At 38.2% G+C, this 20,728-nt stretch overlaps 1 protein-coding gene across 2 annotated transcripts; it reads left to right on the top strand.

Annotated features, from left to right (window-relative positions):
- Window positions 1-15,911: 15,911 nt before the first annotated feature.
- LOC104087969 (ferredoxin C 2, chloroplastic) lies at window positions 15,912-20,728 on the top strand. Of its 2 annotated transcripts, XM_009592565.4 has the most exons (6): window positions 15,912-16,290; window positions 16,373-16,436; window positions 17,032-17,120; window positions 18,080-18,148; window positions 20,230-20,274; window positions 20,404-20,728. In XM_009592565.4, exons 1-6 carry the CDS (start codon window positions 16,051-16,053, stop codon window positions 20,446-20,448), a joined length of 552 nt encoding a protein of 183 aa, XP_009590860.1. In that variant the 5' UTR covers window positions 15,912-16,050; the 3' UTR covers window positions 20,449-20,728. The 2 variants fall into 2 exon arrangements, with proteins under 2 accessions (XP_009590860.1, XP_009590861.1); XM_009592566.4 differs by lacking the exon at window positions 18,080-18,148 and having other exon boundaries at window positions 15,930-16,290.

Raw genomic sequence — 20,728 nt, 5'->3', positions numbered from 1 at the left:
ATTTCCCTAGGTTGTCAGGCGCCGCATTTGCGAGTTTTTGTCTGCATTTGTGAGGGTTCGCAATTGCGAACCCGGGGTCGCATTTTTGACTTCTTCACCTGAACATATGAGCTGAAAAAACGGGATTTAGCTTCATTTTCATATTTTAGAACCCTAGATTCAGTAGGAGGCGATTTTGAGGAGGGATTTTCACATATAGCTATTGGGTAAGTGATTTTGATAAAGTTTTATGATTTTTATGAGATTTAATCTCTAATCCATGGAATTTGAAGAGAATAATTGGAGAATTTTGTCTATGTTTTGAAAAATAAAAATTTGGGATTTGAGAGTCAAATTGGACTCGAATTTGAAAACAAAATACATATATGGACTCGTAGGGTTATGGGTAGTAGAAATCTACCCTTGGACTCGGATTTTGACCGGGCGATCCCGGCGATGACTTTTGTTGATTTTTGGGGAATTGTGTAAAGATCTTAACATTATCAATCGAGATTGGTTTATCTTGCAATGTTTGATGATATTAAGTCATTTTTAGTTAGTTTGAGTCGTGTAGAGGCATGTTTTAAGGGAAAAGCCATTTTTGATTGTTGATTTGGGCCTAGTTGAGGCAAGTATCCTGCCTAATTTTGTGGGGGGGAGGGGAACTACCCCGTAGGATTGAGCTTAATTGTAACGACCCGACCGATCATTTTGAGCTTGAGCATTCCATTGGGTGGTTTGAGACTTTGAGTAGCTTCATATTATGTATTATGACTTGCGTGTATGGTTGGTTTCTATTTTTGAGCGGTTTAGGATTGATTTGGAAGAATGATTCTCGTTTTAGAAGCTTTAAGTCGGAAGAGTTGACCAAGGTTTGACTTTTGGGTAAACGGAATCAGAATCAGATTTTGATTATTCTGATAGGTTCGTATGATGATTCTAGACTTGTACGTATGTTCGGATTTGGTTTCGGAGGTTCCTAGAAAAATTTGACACTATTTGTCGAAAGTTGACATTTTGAAGAACTTAAGAGTTCTAAGTTCGACCAAGAGTTGACTTTTATGTTATTGGACTCCAATTGGTGTTCCGAGACTTTGAATAGATCTATATAGTTGAATTGAACTTGTGTACGAAGTTTGAAAGTAATCCGAAGTGTTTTAGTGTGATTCAGACACTCTTTTGAAAGAATGAAGATTGCAACTTAAAAGAAATTCTATTCGGTTTGAGTCTCGATTCTTTGTTGTGATGTTCCTGTGGGTGTTTTGAGGCTTTGGATAAGTTTGTATGATGTATTTATACTTTTTGGTATGATTGGATGGGGTCCCGAGGGTCTCGGGTGTATTTTGTAACTTTGGTTGAAAAACTAGTTAAGGATTTGAAGTTTGACCATGGTCAATATCGGGCCAAGATGACCTATTTTCGAAGTTTTGAGTGTGTGAGCAAGTTCGTAACATGTTTTATGATTGAAATACATATATGGTTTGCGTCAGGGAGGTTTCGAATGAGTTTTGGGTACTAAAACGAAGATTTTCATATTGCTGATTTTTTTTTCTGGTGTAAATATTTACAACAATGGCATTGAAATTTTCAGATTTCTTTTAAAACTTCAAAACATCATATCTCTCTCATTTTAAGGCCAAATTGGGCGATTCAAGAGCCTATCTTGGGTGTAATCTCGCAAGGATCGTGTTGGGATTATCAAACGTAAGTTTCGGGATCATTTAGGACCTAGATCAAGCTAGGACAACTGCTACATCTTTTTCTTGTTTCGTAATTTAGTTACTTTTTCTCACAAAGTTTTGGAGCTCAGTTTTTGGCTATTTTGGAGGGAATTTTTACTACTTGGATTGGAGTAAGTATTTTTGACTTGGATTTATTATTATTTCATGATTCAAACCTCGATTTTACTGTTTGATTAATAATTTAAATTGGAGAAATTGGAAATTTTAGTGAAAACTTTCTAAAATATAAATTGATAGCTTGAAGGCCGATTTGAGGTCGGAATTGAATGATTTTGGTATGATTGGACTCGTATCGGAATGGGTGTTCGAAATTTGTGAGTTTGTCAGGTTCCGAGGTGCGGACCCGGGGTTGACTTTTTGGGTTGACTTTTTGATTTTCATTAAAGATCGAAACTTTATTATCCGAAATTATTTCCTATGTCTTTTATTTATGATATTAGTTATTTTGGCTAGATTCGAGCCGTTCGGAGGTAGTTTCACACGGGAAGGGCTTCTTAGAGTATTGATTTAGCTTCTTTGAGGTAAATATCTTGCCTATGTGTGGGGAAAATATCCCTTAGGATTGGGTTTGATTGTACTATTTGAATTATGTGAAAGATGTGTACATGAGGTGATGAGTGTGTACATGGGCTTATATGTGAAAATTGACCGGTTTAGACTATTAGGTTACTTATAAGTATTTAATTGAAGTTGTTATTAATTGTTCTATCTTTCGTTGTCAAGTTTATTCTTACATGCCTTAGCTAAAGTTGCTATTACATGTTCTATTTTTCATTTATCGAAACTACTCTTATATGCATTTAGTGGTAGTTGTTATTACATGCTCTTTCACCCATTGTTGAGTTATTCTCATGTATTTGTTTGTAGTTGCTAGTTCGTGCTATCTCTTTCCTTGTCGAGCCTAAGTTATGCATTTGATTTGAAGTTGCTATTTCATGGAAATACTTTCATTGTTGAGTTATTGAAGTTGTAGTTGTTGAAAGCTATTAACACGGTTGTGGTTGAAATTGTTGGTTGTTGGAATATCTTACCTTGTTGAGTTGTTTCTCATTCATTTTGTTATCATTGAGATTCTTGTACACATTGTGATTGAGCTGTGGGCTATGTGTTGTGGTAACCTTGTTATTGTTGAATGGTAATGCTGTGGCATATGGGCACGTATGGTGCGAGTTGATTATTATGTTGTGATATTGGTGCGCGTCCGGCGGTATAAGGATAGGGGTTAATGTGCATGCGGTGACATAAGGTGGGATTTATGTGCGTGTTGCAATTAGGGGAATTACTTGAAGCCACGAGGCAACATAAGAGGGCTAAAGTGCGTGTAGTTATTTCGAGAAATTTATTTTCAAAAATATCTAAATGTAAGGCTCACGCGGCGGTATATGGAAAGGTTGTGATTTTGAATTGTGAAATGTGGATATGAGGCGTGGTACCTCAGTGTGATTTTGTTGTACATTCTATATTTGAAAGGCTTGTTGATTTGAATGGTTATTGTTTTTTTTCTTAAATCATCTCACTTGTATTTTGATTATATTTGGTTATTTGTTGTTAGTTTTGTGTGGGACGATTGTGACTTCTTACGTAAGTCATGCATTCTACGTGATTTTCTGTGTTGCTTTAATGTGCCAACCTGTGCTTCCGTGTTACTTGGTGTCACGACCCAAAACAAATCCGCCGTGATGGCGCTTATCATAGTACTAGGCAAGCCGACTACTCAAACATTTCCGATACTTTAAAACTTTGAAAGATATGAAAACAGCTTAATTAAAGGAAAATCTTTTTAAAACAGGATAGGAAGTCATAACTCAATACATAATCTCTCCCAAGAATCGGGGTGTCACAAAGTACATGAGCATCTACATAAAGATATAGTCTGGTAAACCGTCTAGAAAATAAAACTGAAATAAATAACATGAAAGATAAGGGAGGAGAGTTAAGGTCTGCGAATGCCTAGAAGCTACCTCGATGATCTCCAAATGACCGAACTCCGCAATCAATGACCGTCGTGCCCAGAAATGCCTGAATCTGCACACGAGGTGCAGGGTGTAGTGTGAGTACAACCGGCTCAGTAAGTAACAAGACTAACCATTGGACTGAAAGTAGTAACGAGCTCAGCAGGTACAGTTTGATATAGAATTAACAGTACAGAAATGTAGGCATGCTTTCAAGTTCAACAGATAACTCAATACAAGAAAAATAGATCAACTCAGAATGATATGAGGAATGTGACATCTCTCTATCTACATGCCAATGTACATTCTGTATGGGATGCACTACAATGGAAGTCTCGTGAACTCACACTATCTGAATATTTAATCACTCAGTACTGTTTATGGATAATCCAACCTAGGGAAGATCCATTCCTCAATATAAAGATCAACTGACAGTCAGTCACTTAGTACTGTATAGGGCCAATCCAGCCCAGGGAAGATCCATATCTTAATATAAATAATTAGGCAAGATCCATGCCTAGGGAAGATCCATCCTTCACTACTATATCAACTACGCTCACTGTGGGTGTGCAGACTCCAGATGGGCTCCTTCAGCCCAAGTGCTATAATGGACAAATTTAGGCATAAATCAATAAAACATGCTGCGGCGTGCAACCCGATCCCATGAATATCACTCAAAATCAGGCCCTCGGCCTCACTGAGACATTAACCTCTCTAGTCGCTCGGGCTCACAACATCATGAAAACTAGCCCGACATGATGATATGATGTATCAATGAATGGCAACACAGACTGAGATATAATATGCAACGATAGATGTGACTGAGTACATAATTGTAATTTAAACAAGTAATTCAACAGCAACACGACCTCTGTGGGTCCCAAAAATACCGGCACCTGGCCTAAGTATAATTTTAACATGAGTCTCAGCTCAATTTCTCTAACATGTGGAGGGTATGTGGGTATTGACATGATTATTTGACTATGCAACTCCACGGGAACAATTAAGTCACAATTTTTATGGTGCACGCCCACACGGCCGTCACCTAGCATGTGCGTCACCAATCATATAACACGTAATTCAGGGATTTATACCCTCAGAACCAAGTTTAGAAGTGTTACTTACCTCAAACCGTGCAAATTCTCTATTCCAATAAGCCATTGCCTCACGAATTGACATCCAAATGCCTCGAATCTAGTCACAATTAATTCGCTACAGTCAACACAAACTATAAGAATCAATTCCATATAAAAATATTAAATTTCCTAATTAAATTCGAAAATCAACCCAAAAGTCAACAGTGGGGCCCATATCTCGGAACCCGACAAAAGTTACAAAATATGAACGCCCATTCAACAACGAGTCCAACCATACCGAATTTACCAAATTCCGACATCAATTCGACCTCCAAATCCTAAATTCTTATTTTGAAATCCCTAGGCCCAAATTCTTCAATTATACCTCAAAAACACGTAATCTAGTCAGAATACTCAATGATAATTCAATATTATTCACTAAACATGATCATAAGTGACTTACCTCAAGAATCCCTTCGAAATCCCTCTCAAACATCGCCTAATCCCGAGCTTGAAATGTCCAAAATGAAGAAAATCTCGGAAAACCTCGAATTTAAACACTGGCCAGTGCTTTCGCACTTGCGGCTCATTTAGTCACACCTGTAGTCTCGCAGGTGCGAGAAATCTCTCACTTCTACGGTCTGCCAAGACTCCACTGTCTCCGCTTCTGCGATCGAGCTTCCGCTTCTGCGGACACTTGCGCTTCTGTGACCCCTCATCCGCATCTGCGATCATGCAGGCAGAATTTTCCTCGCACATGCGACCACTGCCCCAATCTGCCCTTTTCGCTTCTGCGATGCCATGCTCGCTTTTGCGAGCTCGCACCTACGATCAAAATTCGCAGGTGCGATTACACTAGCAGACTCCCAGCTTCAGCAATGCACTAAGTCTCGTTTTTGATCCGTTGACCATCCGAAATCAACCCGAGGCCCCGGGACCTCAACCAAACACACCAGCAAATCCTAAAACACGATATGAACTTAGTCGAGCCCTCAAATTATATCAAACAACATCAAAAACACGAATCGCACCCCAATTCAAGCCTAATGAAAACTAAGAAATTCCAACTTCTACAAATGACTTCGAAACCTATCAAATCACGTCTGATTGACCTCAAATTTTGTACACAAGTCATATATGACACCATGGACCTAATCCAACTCATGAAACCCCAATCCGAGACCGGTAACCAAAAATTCCACTCTCGTTCAAACTTTTAAATTTCTAACTTTTACCATTTCAAGCCTAATTCAACTATATACCTCCAAATCACAATCCGGACACACTCCTAAGTCCAAAATCACCCAACGGAGCAAACGGAACCATCAAAACTCCATTATGGAGTCACACATAAGTCAACATCCGGTCAACCTTTTCAACTTAAGCTTCCAACCTTGAGACTAAGTGTCTCAATTCATTCCAAAACCTCTCCGGACCCGAACCAACTACCCCGACAAGTCACATAGCAGCTATAAAGCATACAATGAGCAGTAAATGGGGGAATATGACTAAAACTCTCAAAATGACCGGCCGGGTCGTTAGATCCTCCCCCTTTTAAACAAACGTTCGTCCTCGAACGGGTCTAGAAACGTACCTAAAGTCTCAAATAGGCATGGATAACTACCCTGCATTTCCCGCTCAGTCTCCCAAGTAGCCTCCTCAATTAGCTGACCTCTGCACTGCACCTTCACTAAAGCTATGTCCTTTGACCTCAACTTTCGAACCTGCCGATCCAAAATGGCTACCGGCTCTACATCATAAGTCAAATCACCATTCAACTGAACCGTGCTGAAATCCAAAACATGAGATGGATTGCCGACATACTTCCGGAGCATAGAAACATGAAACACTGGATGCATACTCGACAAACTTGGTGGAAAGGCAAGTTTGTAAGCCACCTCTCCGATCCTCTGAAGTACCTCAAACGACCCAATATACCGAGGGCTCAACTTTTCCCTCTTCCCGAACCTCATAACACCTTTCATGGGTGACACCTTGAGTATTACCTTCTTCCAACCATAAAAGCAACATTACGAACCTTCCTATTGGCGTAACTCTTCTATCTAGACTGCGCCGTGTGAAGCCGATCCTAAATCAATTTAACCTTGTCTAAAGCATCCTGAACTAAGTCAGTACCCAATAGCCTAGCCTCGCCGGGCTCAAACTAACCCACCGGAGATCGACACAGTCTCCCATACAAAGCCTAATACGGAGCTATCTGAATGCTCAACTGGTAGTTGTTGTTGTAGGCAAACTCCTTAAGCGGCAGAAACTGATCCTAAGAACCCCCGAAATCAATGACACAAGCGTGTAGCATATCCTCTAATATCTTAATAGTGCGCTCTGACTGTCCATCCGTCTAAGGGTGAAATGTTGTACTAAACTCAACCTGGGTTCCCAACTCTCGTTGTACTAACTGTGAGGTAAACAGCGTGCCCCGATCTGAAATGATGGACACTGGCATACTATGAAGGCGAACAATCTTGCGGATGTAAATCTCAGCCAATCGCTCTGAAGAATAAGTAGTCCCAACTGGAATGAAATGCGCGGACATGGTCAGCCGATCCACAATCACCAAAATAGCATCAAACTTCCTCGAAGTCCGTGGGAGCCCAACTATAAAATCCATGGTGATACTCTCCCATTTCCACTTCAGAATCTCAAGCCTCTAAAGCAATCCACCCGGTCTCTGATGCTCATACTTCACCTGCTGACAGTTAAGGCATCGAGCTACAAATCCTACTATATCCTTCTTCATTCTCCTCCACCAATAATACTGTCTCAAGTCCTGATACATCTTCGCGGCACATGGATGAATGGAGTACCATGAACTGTGAGCCTCTTGGAGAATCAACTCACGCAAACCATCTACATTGGGCACATATAGCCTGCCATGCATCCGCAATACACTATCATCTCAAATAGTAACATCCCTGGCATTACCGTGCTGAACCGTGTCCCTAAGGACAAGCAAATGAGGATCATCATACTGGCGCTCTCTGATGCGATCATATAAGGAAGACCGAGAAACTAAACAAGCTAGAACTCGACTGGGATCCGAACATCTAATCTCACGAACTGGTTGGCCAAGGCCTGAACATCAACTACAAGAGGTCTCTCACCAACAGGAATGAATGCAAGGCTACCCATACTCACCGCCTTTCTACTCAAGGCACCACATTGGCCTTCCCGGGATGATACAGAATGGTAATATCATAGTCTTTTAGCAGCTCCAACCACCTCCGTTACCTCAAATTTAGATCCATTTTTTTGAACAAGTGCTAGAGACTCCGATGATCTGTAAATACCTCACAAGACACATCATAAAGATAGTGCCTCCAAATCTTCAATGCATGAACGATGACAGCCAACTCCAAATCATGAACAGGGTAGTTTTTCTCATGGAGCTTCAATTGACGCGAAGCATAAGCAATCACTCTACCCTCCTGCATTAAGACACACCCAATACCAATCCGAGAAGTATCACTATACACTGTATAAGAACTAGAGGCTGAAGTCAAAACTAGAACTGGAGTTGTGGTCAAGGCAGTCTTGAGCTTCTTTAAGCTCTCTTCACACTCCTCCGATCACCTGAAAGTAGCACCCTTTAGGGTCAATTTGGTCAAAGGTGATGCAATAGATGAGAAACTGTTGCATCCCGCATTTTCGGGCGTTAAAGTTTCGTCGTAAGTTAATTGACGTAAGCACGGGAATGAGATTATTTTGAGATTATAAGCATTTTTCTATTTCAAACAAGTGATGAGTAAATTCATGAAGGTGAAAGGGTAAGCAAATCGAATAAAATAAATTTCGTCGAAGTTGGACATCTTGGGATAAAATACGGTCCAAGCTATAATACTCCGATATTTATGGACTTGTGTCATACAAGGTACCACATGACCATGATAGTAAGGTGTATAAAGTATATTAAAAGTGAGTAGTATTTTAGGTAAGTTGAGATAATTCTTGATTATGTGGGTAATTGATTAATTATTAGATTAGTGGGAGAATTAACAAGTTAATTAAGGAAATAAGTAGATAATTTTGGATAAGCCTAACATCCCCCCCCCAACGTGGCAGCAAACCTACCCCAAATAAATGACTCTTAATGTTATATGGTAAGGTGGCAAAATTAGAGAGTTAGGTGGCTAAGTCATCCTAAGTGGGTCCCACACCCACCAAAATTTAAAAGCCTCTCTAAATCACTTAAAGAGGTATTGATATCTCTACAATATGAGGAAGGGAGTCTTCAGCAAGTTCATACAAGAACATGTATGATAGTAACGTGAGTTACTTCAATAAAACTCATACGAGACTTCTTAGCATAATAGCAACTGGATTTTGCGATTTTAAAGGAGTACGGTGCAATCTTTTTCAAGAATATCATACGGATTCTCCCCTACTTCGATCCGCCGTTACGTGTTTTGTCTCAAAAGACATGTGTTAGAGGGATTGTCAAGAGAATCGGTTCAGGTATGTTAAGGCTATCCCTTCTTTCTTTTTGGCATGATCCATACAATACAAACGAAACGAGTAAATGCACAATTTTCATAAATGACTATATCCATAGAAGTACTAGGGGTGTCTATATTCTTGATTTCCCATGTGAATTATTATTATATCTTCTGTTCAAGGGTCTCAGAAAAATATGTATTTGATAAAGTTTATCTGAAAGGCATATTGATCTTATGACATACCGAGAAATCTTATTAACGTATTTCTTATGAATTTCATGCATTTATACATGTACGTTGACCCATGACCAGATGATATTATATATGCGTATATTATATGTATATGGGATATGGGAAAAGGTTATGGCGTTATATACGCACCACCACCTGATCAGCTGGTATACGTTGATGATTTGCCCACAATGGCCGAGATGATATGATGGGATGCCCTCAGAGGCTTGATGATGTTATGAATGCATATACCTATGCATGGTATGACATTTATATGCATATGCATGACATTTTAAATATTAAATGATTCACAAAGCTATTCAAACTTACATGTCGAGTCTTTTACTCCATGTTCTCTCGTCTATTATTTACTGATTTTCATTCCTTACATACTCGGTACATTATTTATACTGACATCCCTTTTTGCCTGGGGACGTTGCGTTTCATGCCCGCAGGTTTCGATAGATAGGTCGAGAGTCCTCCAAGTAGGCTATCAGCTCAACGGGAGATGTTGGTGCGCTCTATTTGCTCCGGAGTTGCCTATTTGGTTAGTATGCATTGGACACGTATTGATTGGTATGTCGGGGCCCTGTCCCAGCCTTATGGAGTTTATGTACTCTTAGAGGCTTGTAGAATATGACATGTATATGAAAGATTGTATGGCCTTGTCGGCCTATGTTTTGAGTGTACAAATGATCATGTCGGCCTTCTAGGCTCGTATGTCACGTGCATAAATTTCTATATCATGTTGGGTCGTCATACGAAATATACGTTACGTTGGTACTCGGTTGAGTAAGGCACCGGGTGCCCGTCGCGGCCCATCGGTTTGGGTTGTGATAAAAAGTGGTATCAGAGCAGTTCTATCCTAGGGAGTCTACAAGCCGTGTCTAGTAGAGTCTTGTTTATGGGTGTGTTGTGCACCACACTTATAAGAAAGAGGCTACAGGGCATTTAGGACTGTCACTCTTTCTTCTTACTCTAGATCGTGTGGTAGAGCTCAGTTGTAAGAACTCAATTTCCTAAACTCTATCTTATTTATAATACGACGATGCCTATATCTAGAAAGATGGTTGGTAAGGGATTGAATGTGGCTATGGAAGAGTTGAGTCAGAGTAACTCGATTTTTCATGATGCTTATGATGAGTAACTGTAAGGTCTTCAGTAGATCATGTGTGTACTAAGATGTGTAAGCCTTTTGATAAGGAGCCTTAAGGCAAGAATATCTATCCACCCCTATGGTGAAAGGCAATGAGAGATTCAAAAGATAGATACAAGTTTGAACAAGTAAAAGAGGCAAGATGAAGAATAGTACGAGGCGCCCAGTTAATGAAGATTATCAGTATTTATAATTCAGGCAGAGGAATATAAGCCTTTTGAGATACCTTCAACAATAACAGAGGTATGTACAATTGGCCACACCCATATCATTTATGCCATATGGGGGCTAACAAAAGTAGTATAAGAGAAGGACGGATATCAGGATCCGACTGGGGTTAGAGTGACCCAAAATAGTGGATGGATTATTTGCGTTAGTTGACATTTCCGAAGGATATTGCAAATGTGCTAATAGATCTCCTTGTGAGACACCCAGATGGTGCACTCTAACACAGTACAACTAGATATGAGTACTACAAAGATAGGCACTGGAAGCCTGGAAGGGATAAACATTATCTTAGTGTGACTCCCGTCCCTAATAGAGAGAGAATGTTAGGCAACTCGAAGAGCCAGTGGATGGAGCAAGGGGAGCTAAAAGCAAAAGAATATCTTGTTGAAGTTTTCAGAATAAAGTGATAGACATAAATGTTAGCGGGAAATAAGGAGAGAGTTAATAAAGCATTATGAGTAAGATGTGATACATGGATGGCAACGGTAGATAAAACAAATGACAGTATTACAGAGTCTATAGACAAGGAAAGGAAAAATACGAAAGGTAACAGGCCTTGAGGCAACAAAAGAGTATAGGTCATAAAGTCACATCCTCATTTCGAGAAATAATTTCGTGACTCTAACGTGATTACTAGAAGGAAAAGTTAGACCCCCAGAATGATAAAAATCAGTATGGGCTGGTGAACAAGATAAACTAAACATGAATTAAGGACTGAGTGATTTGATAAAAGTCGGCATCATGAGAATTTCAGAAATTGCGTTCTGGCGATAATAGAATGGACGACAGAAGAATAACCTTTAAAGGTCATTCAGGAAGACGCTTTCCTAAAGCAAGCAATGTGAGCAAAGTTAAGCTTAAGGGACTATGTGTGCCAGTTACACTAAGTGTCACCCTTATGAGTAAGGAATTTTGTTATCCTTGGTACAGAAGGATTACCGCAAGGCGGGTAAGGGTCATCGATGATGACGCCAAAGATGAAGAGGTAAAACATCTATACGTAGATCATCATAGCTCTAAATCTTAGTACTCCCCTAAAGGGGGGAATATGGAGTGATGTGACAGTCAGAATTTAGTGATCCTAGTAACTATGGAATGGTAAAGGGAGAATGTGATAACAATGAGAAAAGGATGAGACTACACTTATTCAAATCCTACAAATATGCTACGATTCCAGAACATTATGCAAACACGACGTCAAGGAGAGAAAGTAAGGGTTCCTGCCCGAGATGCTATTGACAGAGAAGGAGCCCGTGCGAGACGTAAGTTAAGACAAAGGAAATAACTCAAGAAAGATTACGCGGAATATTGATATGAGAATGGACCAACGAGTAGTTAGTAGTTGATCCAGGAAGAGCCTAGTTATGGCTAGACAAGAGGATACAGACAAATCAACAGATTGTGCAAGATAAACATAGTGAACCCCAACATGGAAATTTAGTCTCACAGATATGACATCGTGATCCTTGAGAAATATTCAGATATGAGTTAGGGTAGTTAACGGTATCGTATAAGTGTTACAAAAATAAAGGAGAGTGTCACTGGGAAACAATCAAAAAAAAAAATTCAGTTAAGAAGCAACCCTACAAGCGCAAGGGCATAGAGGTAAGTCAGTAAGGATAATTACAAGTAAGAAAGAACATCAAAAATTCCGTCGGGTAAACAAGTTAATAAGCTCGCAGCCTTGCAATGGAATATAATCAAAACCAAATAAAAAATACTTATCCCAATCCATGTGGTGAAAATTGCCTCCAAATCGCCCAAATCTGAGCTCCCCAACTCAAAAAGTGAAGAAAATAAACTCAAAATCCCGAAATTTGATGTTTTAATGCACTGCAGGGGTCCTTCTTCATGATAACGGTTTCCAACCTCACGATCGCGATTCAAAAAAAATTCCAGCATAATTTTTTTACCCTTCACGATCATGGCCATGCCCCCGCGATCGCGATGAACAAATTCCAACAAGCTTGCCCAACTCTTCGAGACAACCTCTAGTATATTGGTCATAACTTTTTGTAAAAAATTCCAAATGGCAAACAGTTTAATTTTCTGAAAACTAGACATAAAGGTCTACAACTTTTATTTTTGAATCATCTCAAAATTCTTTATAGATTGCAAGATATACCAAAGTCAGTCTTATGACAACAGAAATTCTTCTACGCGATCAAGAGAATGGCTTTCGCGATTGCGATTCACAAGGCCCAAACAACAATTTGCTCTTCGCGAACGCGACCCAAAGGTCCGCGATCATGATTCACACCCCTGTAGCCAAAAACCAGCAACTAAAAAGGGCCTAAAAATGGTCTGAAACTCACCCGAGCCTCTCGGGACCCCGTCCGAACATACCAACAAGTATTAAAACATAATAACGGACATACTCGAGGCCTCAAATCACACATAATAACATCAAAATCACGAATCATCGATCAAGATCAACCTCTTAAGTTCATAAACTTCAAACTTCGAGCCAAGTGTCCGATTCAAGCCTAACCAATCCGGAATGAACCCAAATTTTGCATACAAGTTCCAAATGACATATCGAACCTATTACAATTACCGGAACAACAATCTGAACCTGATATCATCAAAGTCAACTTCCGATCAAACTTATGAATATTCTAAACCTTTAAATTGCCAATTTTTGCCGATTAGCGCCAAAACCTTCTAGAAACATCCAAATGCAAATTCGGGCATATACCCAAGTCTCAAATAATTATCCGAACCTAGAGGAACCATCAAAACTCCGATCAGAGGTCAAATATACAAAAATCAAATTTAGTTAACTCTTTCAACTTAAAGCTTCCTAGTTGAGATCATTCTTCCAAATCAATCTTGAATCACCTGAAAACCAAAACTGACGATTCACACAAGTCATAATATATCATATGAAGCTACTCAAGACTTCAAACATCTGGACGAAATGCAAATGCTCAAAACGACCGGTTGGGTCGTTACAATCACATAACAGAACACTTCATAAAATCTCATGAGAGGTTCAAGTACCTGAAAATATGAATGAAGAGATCTTTATGTTATGTCTTTATGAAAGAAAAAGAGTTTGGAACTGATATAAATTATTCATCGACTACATCTATGATAACGCTAAATATATATGAAGATCTTAAGTCTGGAGAAACAATTTAAGTAGAATTGATTTCACATGAAAAATATGTAGTTTTGGACTTGCAGTTCAAACACTTGAAAGTATAAAGTCAATGGTGTGTGCAATCACTTTTATTTATCTTATATATCTAGCATGACATAAAAACTTGATATGTATCTAAAGTCTATTTATATGGCTTATATGACTTAACTTATATGACAATCCCTGAGGAATTTAAATCATATACAATTCTTGGTCCTGAAGTACCACATCCTAAGTGCAATTTGTGCACATATTTATCTCGCTATAACTATAAGCATGATAATGTGATGGCGAATTTTTTTACCTCTATGGAGATATTGAAAACGCCATTCCACGACATTATATGAAGACATTACATATCTATCAAGAATGATAATTTCAAGGTGCAACATATTCATTCAAGTTAATATGACTGATTTGTTTATCAAATCTCGACCAACGATCTTTTGAAGATGGTACACAAGATTGAAATGCGAATTCTCAAAGATGTGAATTGATTATCTCATCAAGGGAGTTAATATGCGTTGTACTCTTTTTTCCTAACGAGTTTTTGTCCCACTGTTATTTCTTGTAAAACGAGGCAACCAAAAGACGTATTGTTAGATATTTGTACTCTTTTTCCTTCATTAGAATTTTTTTCTACTAGGTTTTATTTGTTAAAATTTTAATGAGGCACATTATTTGTTGAATAGACATTCAAGGGGGAGTGTTATAAATTATATTTTAATTATGGTGAATGTCTATCTTTTAGAGAGATTTTAGAGTTTGTTACTTTGTGGCTAAGTCACTTTTTCCCAATAGATAGAGATGTTCTATTCCATTGTAATTCATCACAAACCAATAAGAATTCGCTCTCTCTATTTTTCTCTGCAATACTCTTCTTCTTCTTTTATTGTTTTATTACACTTATACATTTAATTTGTAATTCTCGTAGATTGTATATTCATCTTTAATGTTTGTATTATAATATCTTATATGTCAACTAAACAACTAAATTTACAAAAGGAAAGCGAATTAATTAACTAGTTATTTTGTAAAGTGTGTACTACATGACTCACCATTGCAAGCACGTGCTGAGGTACTAATTAAGGATAAAATGTTACTCCTAGTACTTGTTTTGGAGAAATAGTGAAGAGTTTTTAGCCAATATTATCCCTTATCTTTGATCGTAGATCTATTTTTGTCCTTTAAATATCACTCTGATCATCTTTAGTCCCTTGTGTTTGCTAAAATGAAGCAACTTTGATCTTACTAACAAAACATGGTTAAAATCTAGCGGTAACTACACATCCCACTTATGTGTCACAATTGAAAAACGAAACCCAGCAGTAAAAGCAAAACCCGTTCCCCTTTCTCCGAATTCCACGACGGCCCTGACGTTAGAAGAAAATCTTCCACGATAAAGAACAAGACTAAATTGAAACTTCTATTTCGTTGAATGGATCGAAGGAAGACTATGATGGGTTCAATTTCATTGAATACTATGTGTATGGATGAAGATGAAACGGAAGGGAAGTTCGATATTACTATGCATTGCTATGAGTTGTTACTATAATTGCAAGAGAAATCTTACAAATTTTGGATAAGAGAAAGAGTTGTTACTATGCATTGCTAAAATTTCAAACATGAAGGCTGAAATAGAGAAGTTGCAAGACAAAGAGAAAAGAATCAGTATCAAATTGAATAACTTCAAGACTAGGAGGAAAAATATGATTTAGTTTCTTATTATATCAGTATCAAGTTGAAGTGTTTTATTTTTCAACGGTGACACCTTAGTAGCATGTGGTCATAGTTAGATTTTAACCATGTTCCATTAGTAACACCAAATATGCTTTATTTTAACAAACATAAGGGTCATAGTTAGATTTTAACCATGTTCCATTAGTAACACCAAATATGCTTTATTTTAACAAACATAAGGGACTAAAGATGCTCACATATTTAAAGGGGACACACATACTTCCCGATAAGATACAATAGCTGCTAAAAGGCTCAAATAGTGAACACTGGAGGATCATTAGTTAATTATTCCGACCTTTATCCGGTTGCCCCCTGAAACACAAACAACAGAACCTCTGCTTCGGTCAATGGATCTTCTTCAACCTCCTTGTAGCGCTTGCACTTCCCCTCTTCTCCGGCGACTATCTTCTCTCAATTCCGTCAACTTCTCTTTGAATTCCGTCAAATGCCGCCGCAAAACTACTCCGAAGTTTCAAACTCCCGTCGCCGGCCAAAATGGTAGCAGCTATTCTCCCTCAGTTCCCACACATAAAGTCACCGTTCTCGACCGCCAACGTGGCGTGGTTCACGAATTCCTCGTCCCCGAGGTACTAATTCCAAATTCTTTTTCCTGCTAAATTCGTGCGTTATATTTAAAATTGTTACTTGAAGAGTTGAATTGGAATGCAGGACCAATATATATTGCATACAGCAGAGGCTCAGAACATTGCGCTTCCATTCGCTTGCAGGCATGGTATTGGTTCATATCCAATAATTTACAATAGCATTTTTTCCACTTTTTTATATGTTAGTCTATTTCTTCTTGCATATTTAAGCTGCTATTTTATGATACTACTTGAACTACTAACAGACTATGAGTATTGGAATGGTTTGAGTTAACTGAAAGTTTACTGGTTTTTAAAAATTGGAGCTGGGCATTTGGCAGTTAAGTTTTGGCTTGTTATAGTCATCTTACCTTTTGGTAGGAAAGATTTTGTGGGATTATAGATCTCCACCAACTTTTACACAAAGTTTTGGCTTGTCAGGATCTTTCCATGCTTAAACCTATTAATGAAGCTGTTATCTCTCTCTGCTAACTTTAAAAGGAGCGGGCTTGATTTTCAGTAAGGAGTACCATGCACTTTGTTTGTGGTTTGTTTTAACTTTAAGGTTCTCTTTCGTTTGTTTCTCACAAAATGCACATTTCTCTTTGATCTAGGGTCAAATGCATTGGGGTTTGGTTGTGTTTCTTTGACCTTTAACTGTTAGCCTCTTTTTCATCAGATTTTCTCCATATGATGGTCCTGTTATATCACATTTTTCTAATTTAATAATCCAATATGTTGAAGGATGTTGTACGAGCTGTGCTGTTCGTGTAAAATCAGGGCAACTTAGACAACCCGAGGCACTGGGGATTTCTGCAGAGCTGAAGTCTAAGGTACTTTAAATCACGTTGTGCTTCTGTGGATGCAGTTCTTATTCGCTTTTATTGTTTGACTGTCGATTCTTAGTAGTTTTGATTGTTTCTCCTTTGTTAAACCTTAAATGTAATTTTTCTCTCTTTTTATGCTAATATATTTGATGTAACTGATCAAAAAAGATAATGATATTTATGTGATGTGACAAGGAATTTCTTGGTCTCGAGACTGATGAAGCATGCAAACCTTGTCTGCATGTTATTTGTCCATGAAACAATGACGAGCTGTTGTTCCAAAAGGTTTTGGAATGTTTTGAAATTCCTAGTCACATCATACATGTGATGCAATTCATTTTCCTTATTTAAAAAATCATATATGTGATGTAACTAGGAATTTCTTGGTCTCAAGACTGATGAAGCATGTGAACTTCATCTGCACGTTATTTGTCCACAAAACAATGGAGAGATGTTGTTCCTCAAGGTTTTGGAAGATGGAATTCATAAACTTCCAGCTCAAGCTAGCAATTATACTCCACTTTTTTCATGTGATACTCAATGACAAGATGACTGACGAAATGTTTCACCAGTTTGTTAATAATCTCTCTTTGCAACTATTTGGCCATGACTTGGAGATGTAGCTTCCATGCTCAACTCCCTATCTTCTCAACTAAAAAACTGGTCTTATCATTAATTCTTCTTTCGTCAGACTTATAAGAAATGTGATGGTAGCCTTTAGTCTGTCAAATCCTATGAGCCAAAATACAGGCTCGGATCACAATGATTGAGACCTATTAGTTAAGGTTAAATGATGAGGTACAGGGTCTTCGGCTCTTCGCAGAGGTCCGCGTTGCTAATACCTGAAAGAAGTCTTGGCTTTTTACCTGTATCTTGAACTAGATATAAGCGAAGTGACGGTCTTCATTTTACCTGTCTTATTCTACCTTTTTACCAGGATTAATCGAATATGTTTTAATTTGTAGGGTTATGCACTTCTTTGTGTGGGATTTCCGTCATCTGACCTTGAAGTTGAAACACAGGATGAAGATGAGGTAAGTAACCACTTGGAATTGCAAAAGTTTGGCTTTGGGTGGCAATAAAGAGCAAATCTATTTGACCAACCATTACCATCTAAATAATCATTTGACGTCCACCTTTTATGGGTTCAGTTTGGCCTATGAAGCATGGGTACAATATATATGGCTGCATACTAGATTCATACCTTTGTTAGGAATCAACAGTTGATGACCCTCTCTGGATACTTACTGACGATGTCCCAATTTTCTTATGTTTTTCTGTCTTTTCAACTTCAAGCCCTTAAGCAATTGAAACTTAAGTTGCTCGGACATGGGTGCGGGTATCCGACACGGGTGCGGATCTAGAGGTCGGATCCTTCGAGATGTAAATTCTAAAATTCGGGGATACGGTTCCTAGTACGGATACGGGTGCCGGGATCCGGCTAAAAATAGTTCAAAAAAAATTAAAAATATAAAAATATCTTTAAATTATGAGAAATTTTGTGGAATACTTACGCATAGCTTGTAAAGTATGGAATTCTTTTTTATTCTCAAGTTGTAGATAAGTAGAGGATTGATTTCCTAGATAAGATATGCTATTTTCTTCAAATTTACCCTAGTTTTGGTTCTGATATCGAATCAATTGTATCTCGTTTCGAATTTTTCCGTCTGTCATGGTCAATAACAACAACAACAACAACAACAACAAACCCAGTGTCAACAAACCCAGTGTCATGGTTAAAGTATCCAAAATTGTTTGACCACATCCGGTACAGATCTCATACCCACACCCATACTAGTGTCGTGTCGCGTCTCACGGGTGCGGCACCTAAATTGCCGTGTCGGAGTAACTTAGATTGAAACCAAAGGGCACACCAGGTTTTTCATCTCAGGCACATGCCTAATGCAAAAGTTTTCCTTTGAATCATCAGCAATAATACTTGCCATATCCATCCAGCTGACACACTACCACAAAGAGTTATGTGCAATACACATTCTTTACTCCTCTAAACTTCTTCCTTTCTCACTTTCTATAAGAGACAGTTACCCTCGCTTTTGTGGAAGCAGGATGCATGTGGTTCCTTTGATTAAGAAGATTTTTTCAAAAAAGAAAACAAAATATAGAGAAATTGTTGCTGTATGAGATTAGCAAAAATGAATTAATGAGTGCTTAAATAACAATAATGAATTACCTGGACCCTTTTAGCCCAACCTACTTTTAGCCTATTAACGGTGGGGCCTTTTTATTATGAGAACTAACAATGAGGTGTTTTGGTTTTAACTCATGCCATTCCCGCTCAGCTCGTGCATTTGTCACATCAAGCCTGACCAAAAATCTATAGCCTCAAATGCCAAATTTCACTAGGAAATGGCAATGCATAAGAATTGTGGAGGAAATGACTTTCATTTTATATAACTATATAATACATTGATATTTTTACTAATTAATTGCTTAAATTAAGCTGATGACCTGATGAGTAAAAGGCAAAATGACTGCGATTAACTGCTCAGCTTATAGTGTATTCATTTTCTAAATGAATGGCTAGAAAGAAAAAATTGATCTCTTAGAGGACTAGACAAGAAGCAGAAACAAGTTTGTGACTCTGTTCGAACAGGACAAGAAAACAGTTAAATATTAAGCTCCGGCAGGGCTAAGCAAAAAAGGCAGCAACATGTTTGTTCTTTGGCCTTCCAGTTTCTCCTATAGTGTGTTGCTCTGGCACCCGTTCTTTGCGAGATGTGATGTTCCTGCAACAAACTTTTCATATTTCAATATATGTATTAACCTTTCTGACTGCTTTATTTTCCGCGAGACACTGAAGTTACGAGTATCGTATTCCAAGTAACCAGATGGAATTCATGTTTTCCTCTTTGAACTTTTTAGAGATTTTAGCTTATTACCTGTAGTATTTTAATGGAAACTTTACCTTGATAGAAAATTATATCAGTAGAGCATGAAGCTTTGCTGATATTTTTGTAGTTGAAATAGTGGGGTTTACAGAAAAGGTACTGACAGCTATTTTCAGAACTCCCCTCTGAAGTTTTAGCCAAATGATCAATTGTGTAGTTTTGATCTATTATGCCACCACGGACCTGACATCATGTTGTATATTCAGGTATATTGGCTTCAATTTGGGAGATATTTTGCTCGAGGACCTATTGTAAGTTCTATGTTTCTGTAATTTCCTATTAATGTAAGAAAGCAGTCGAGAAAGGATACTGATGACGTAAGAAAGGGCAAGTAATACAAGTTGCTCTAAGTTCCTAAGGTTCACTTTTCCCTGTTGCAGGAGAGAGATGATTATGCATTGGAATTAGCAATGGGAGATGAATAACCTGTCAAGAGTTTAGACAATGTGGAGTCAAAAACAAATGTGTAATTTTCTTGCCTCTTTGTATATATGGGGTAATATGCTCTCCGTTGCCTTTTCCTCAGTGGATTGGCTGTTCTCTTGTACCGCTAGTATAAATGAATAAAAATTAATGTTCTCTTTCTTGTCAGATAGGTGCCTGCTTAATGACATCTTGTTATGCCCTTAATGTATTTGGAGTTTTGAAGAGGGCATCTGTATGAGGTGCACTTTCTTCGGAATGAATGAGTGTACTTTCTAATTA

This window comes from Nicotiana tomentosiformis, chromosome 8, assembly GCF_000390325.3.
Source record: "Nicotiana tomentosiformis chromosome 8, ASM39032v3, whole genome shotgun sequence".
Taxonomy (NCBI): Eukaryota; Viridiplantae; Streptophyta; class Magnoliopsida; order Solanales; family Solanaceae; genus Nicotiana; species Nicotiana tomentosiformis.
The sequence above is the reverse complement of the archived record's forward strand: the minus strand, read 5'-3'. Positions and strand labels throughout refer to the sequence as shown.

Bases quoted from the DNA above. Each gene is read 5' to 3' on its own strand.
- LOC104087969 (XM_009592565.4), top strand. From the start codon at position 16,051: ATGGATCTTCTTCAACCTCCTTGTAGCGCTTGCACTTCCCCTCTTCTC. The intron at 17,121-18,079 runs GTACTTTAAATC...TTTAATTTGTAG, and splicing joins CTGCAGAGCTGAAGTCTAAG to GGTTATGCACTTCTTTGTGT. The intron at 18,149-20,229 runs GTAAGTAACCAC...TTGTATATTCAG, and splicing joins AAACACAGGATGAAGATGAG to GTATATTGGCTTCAATTTGG.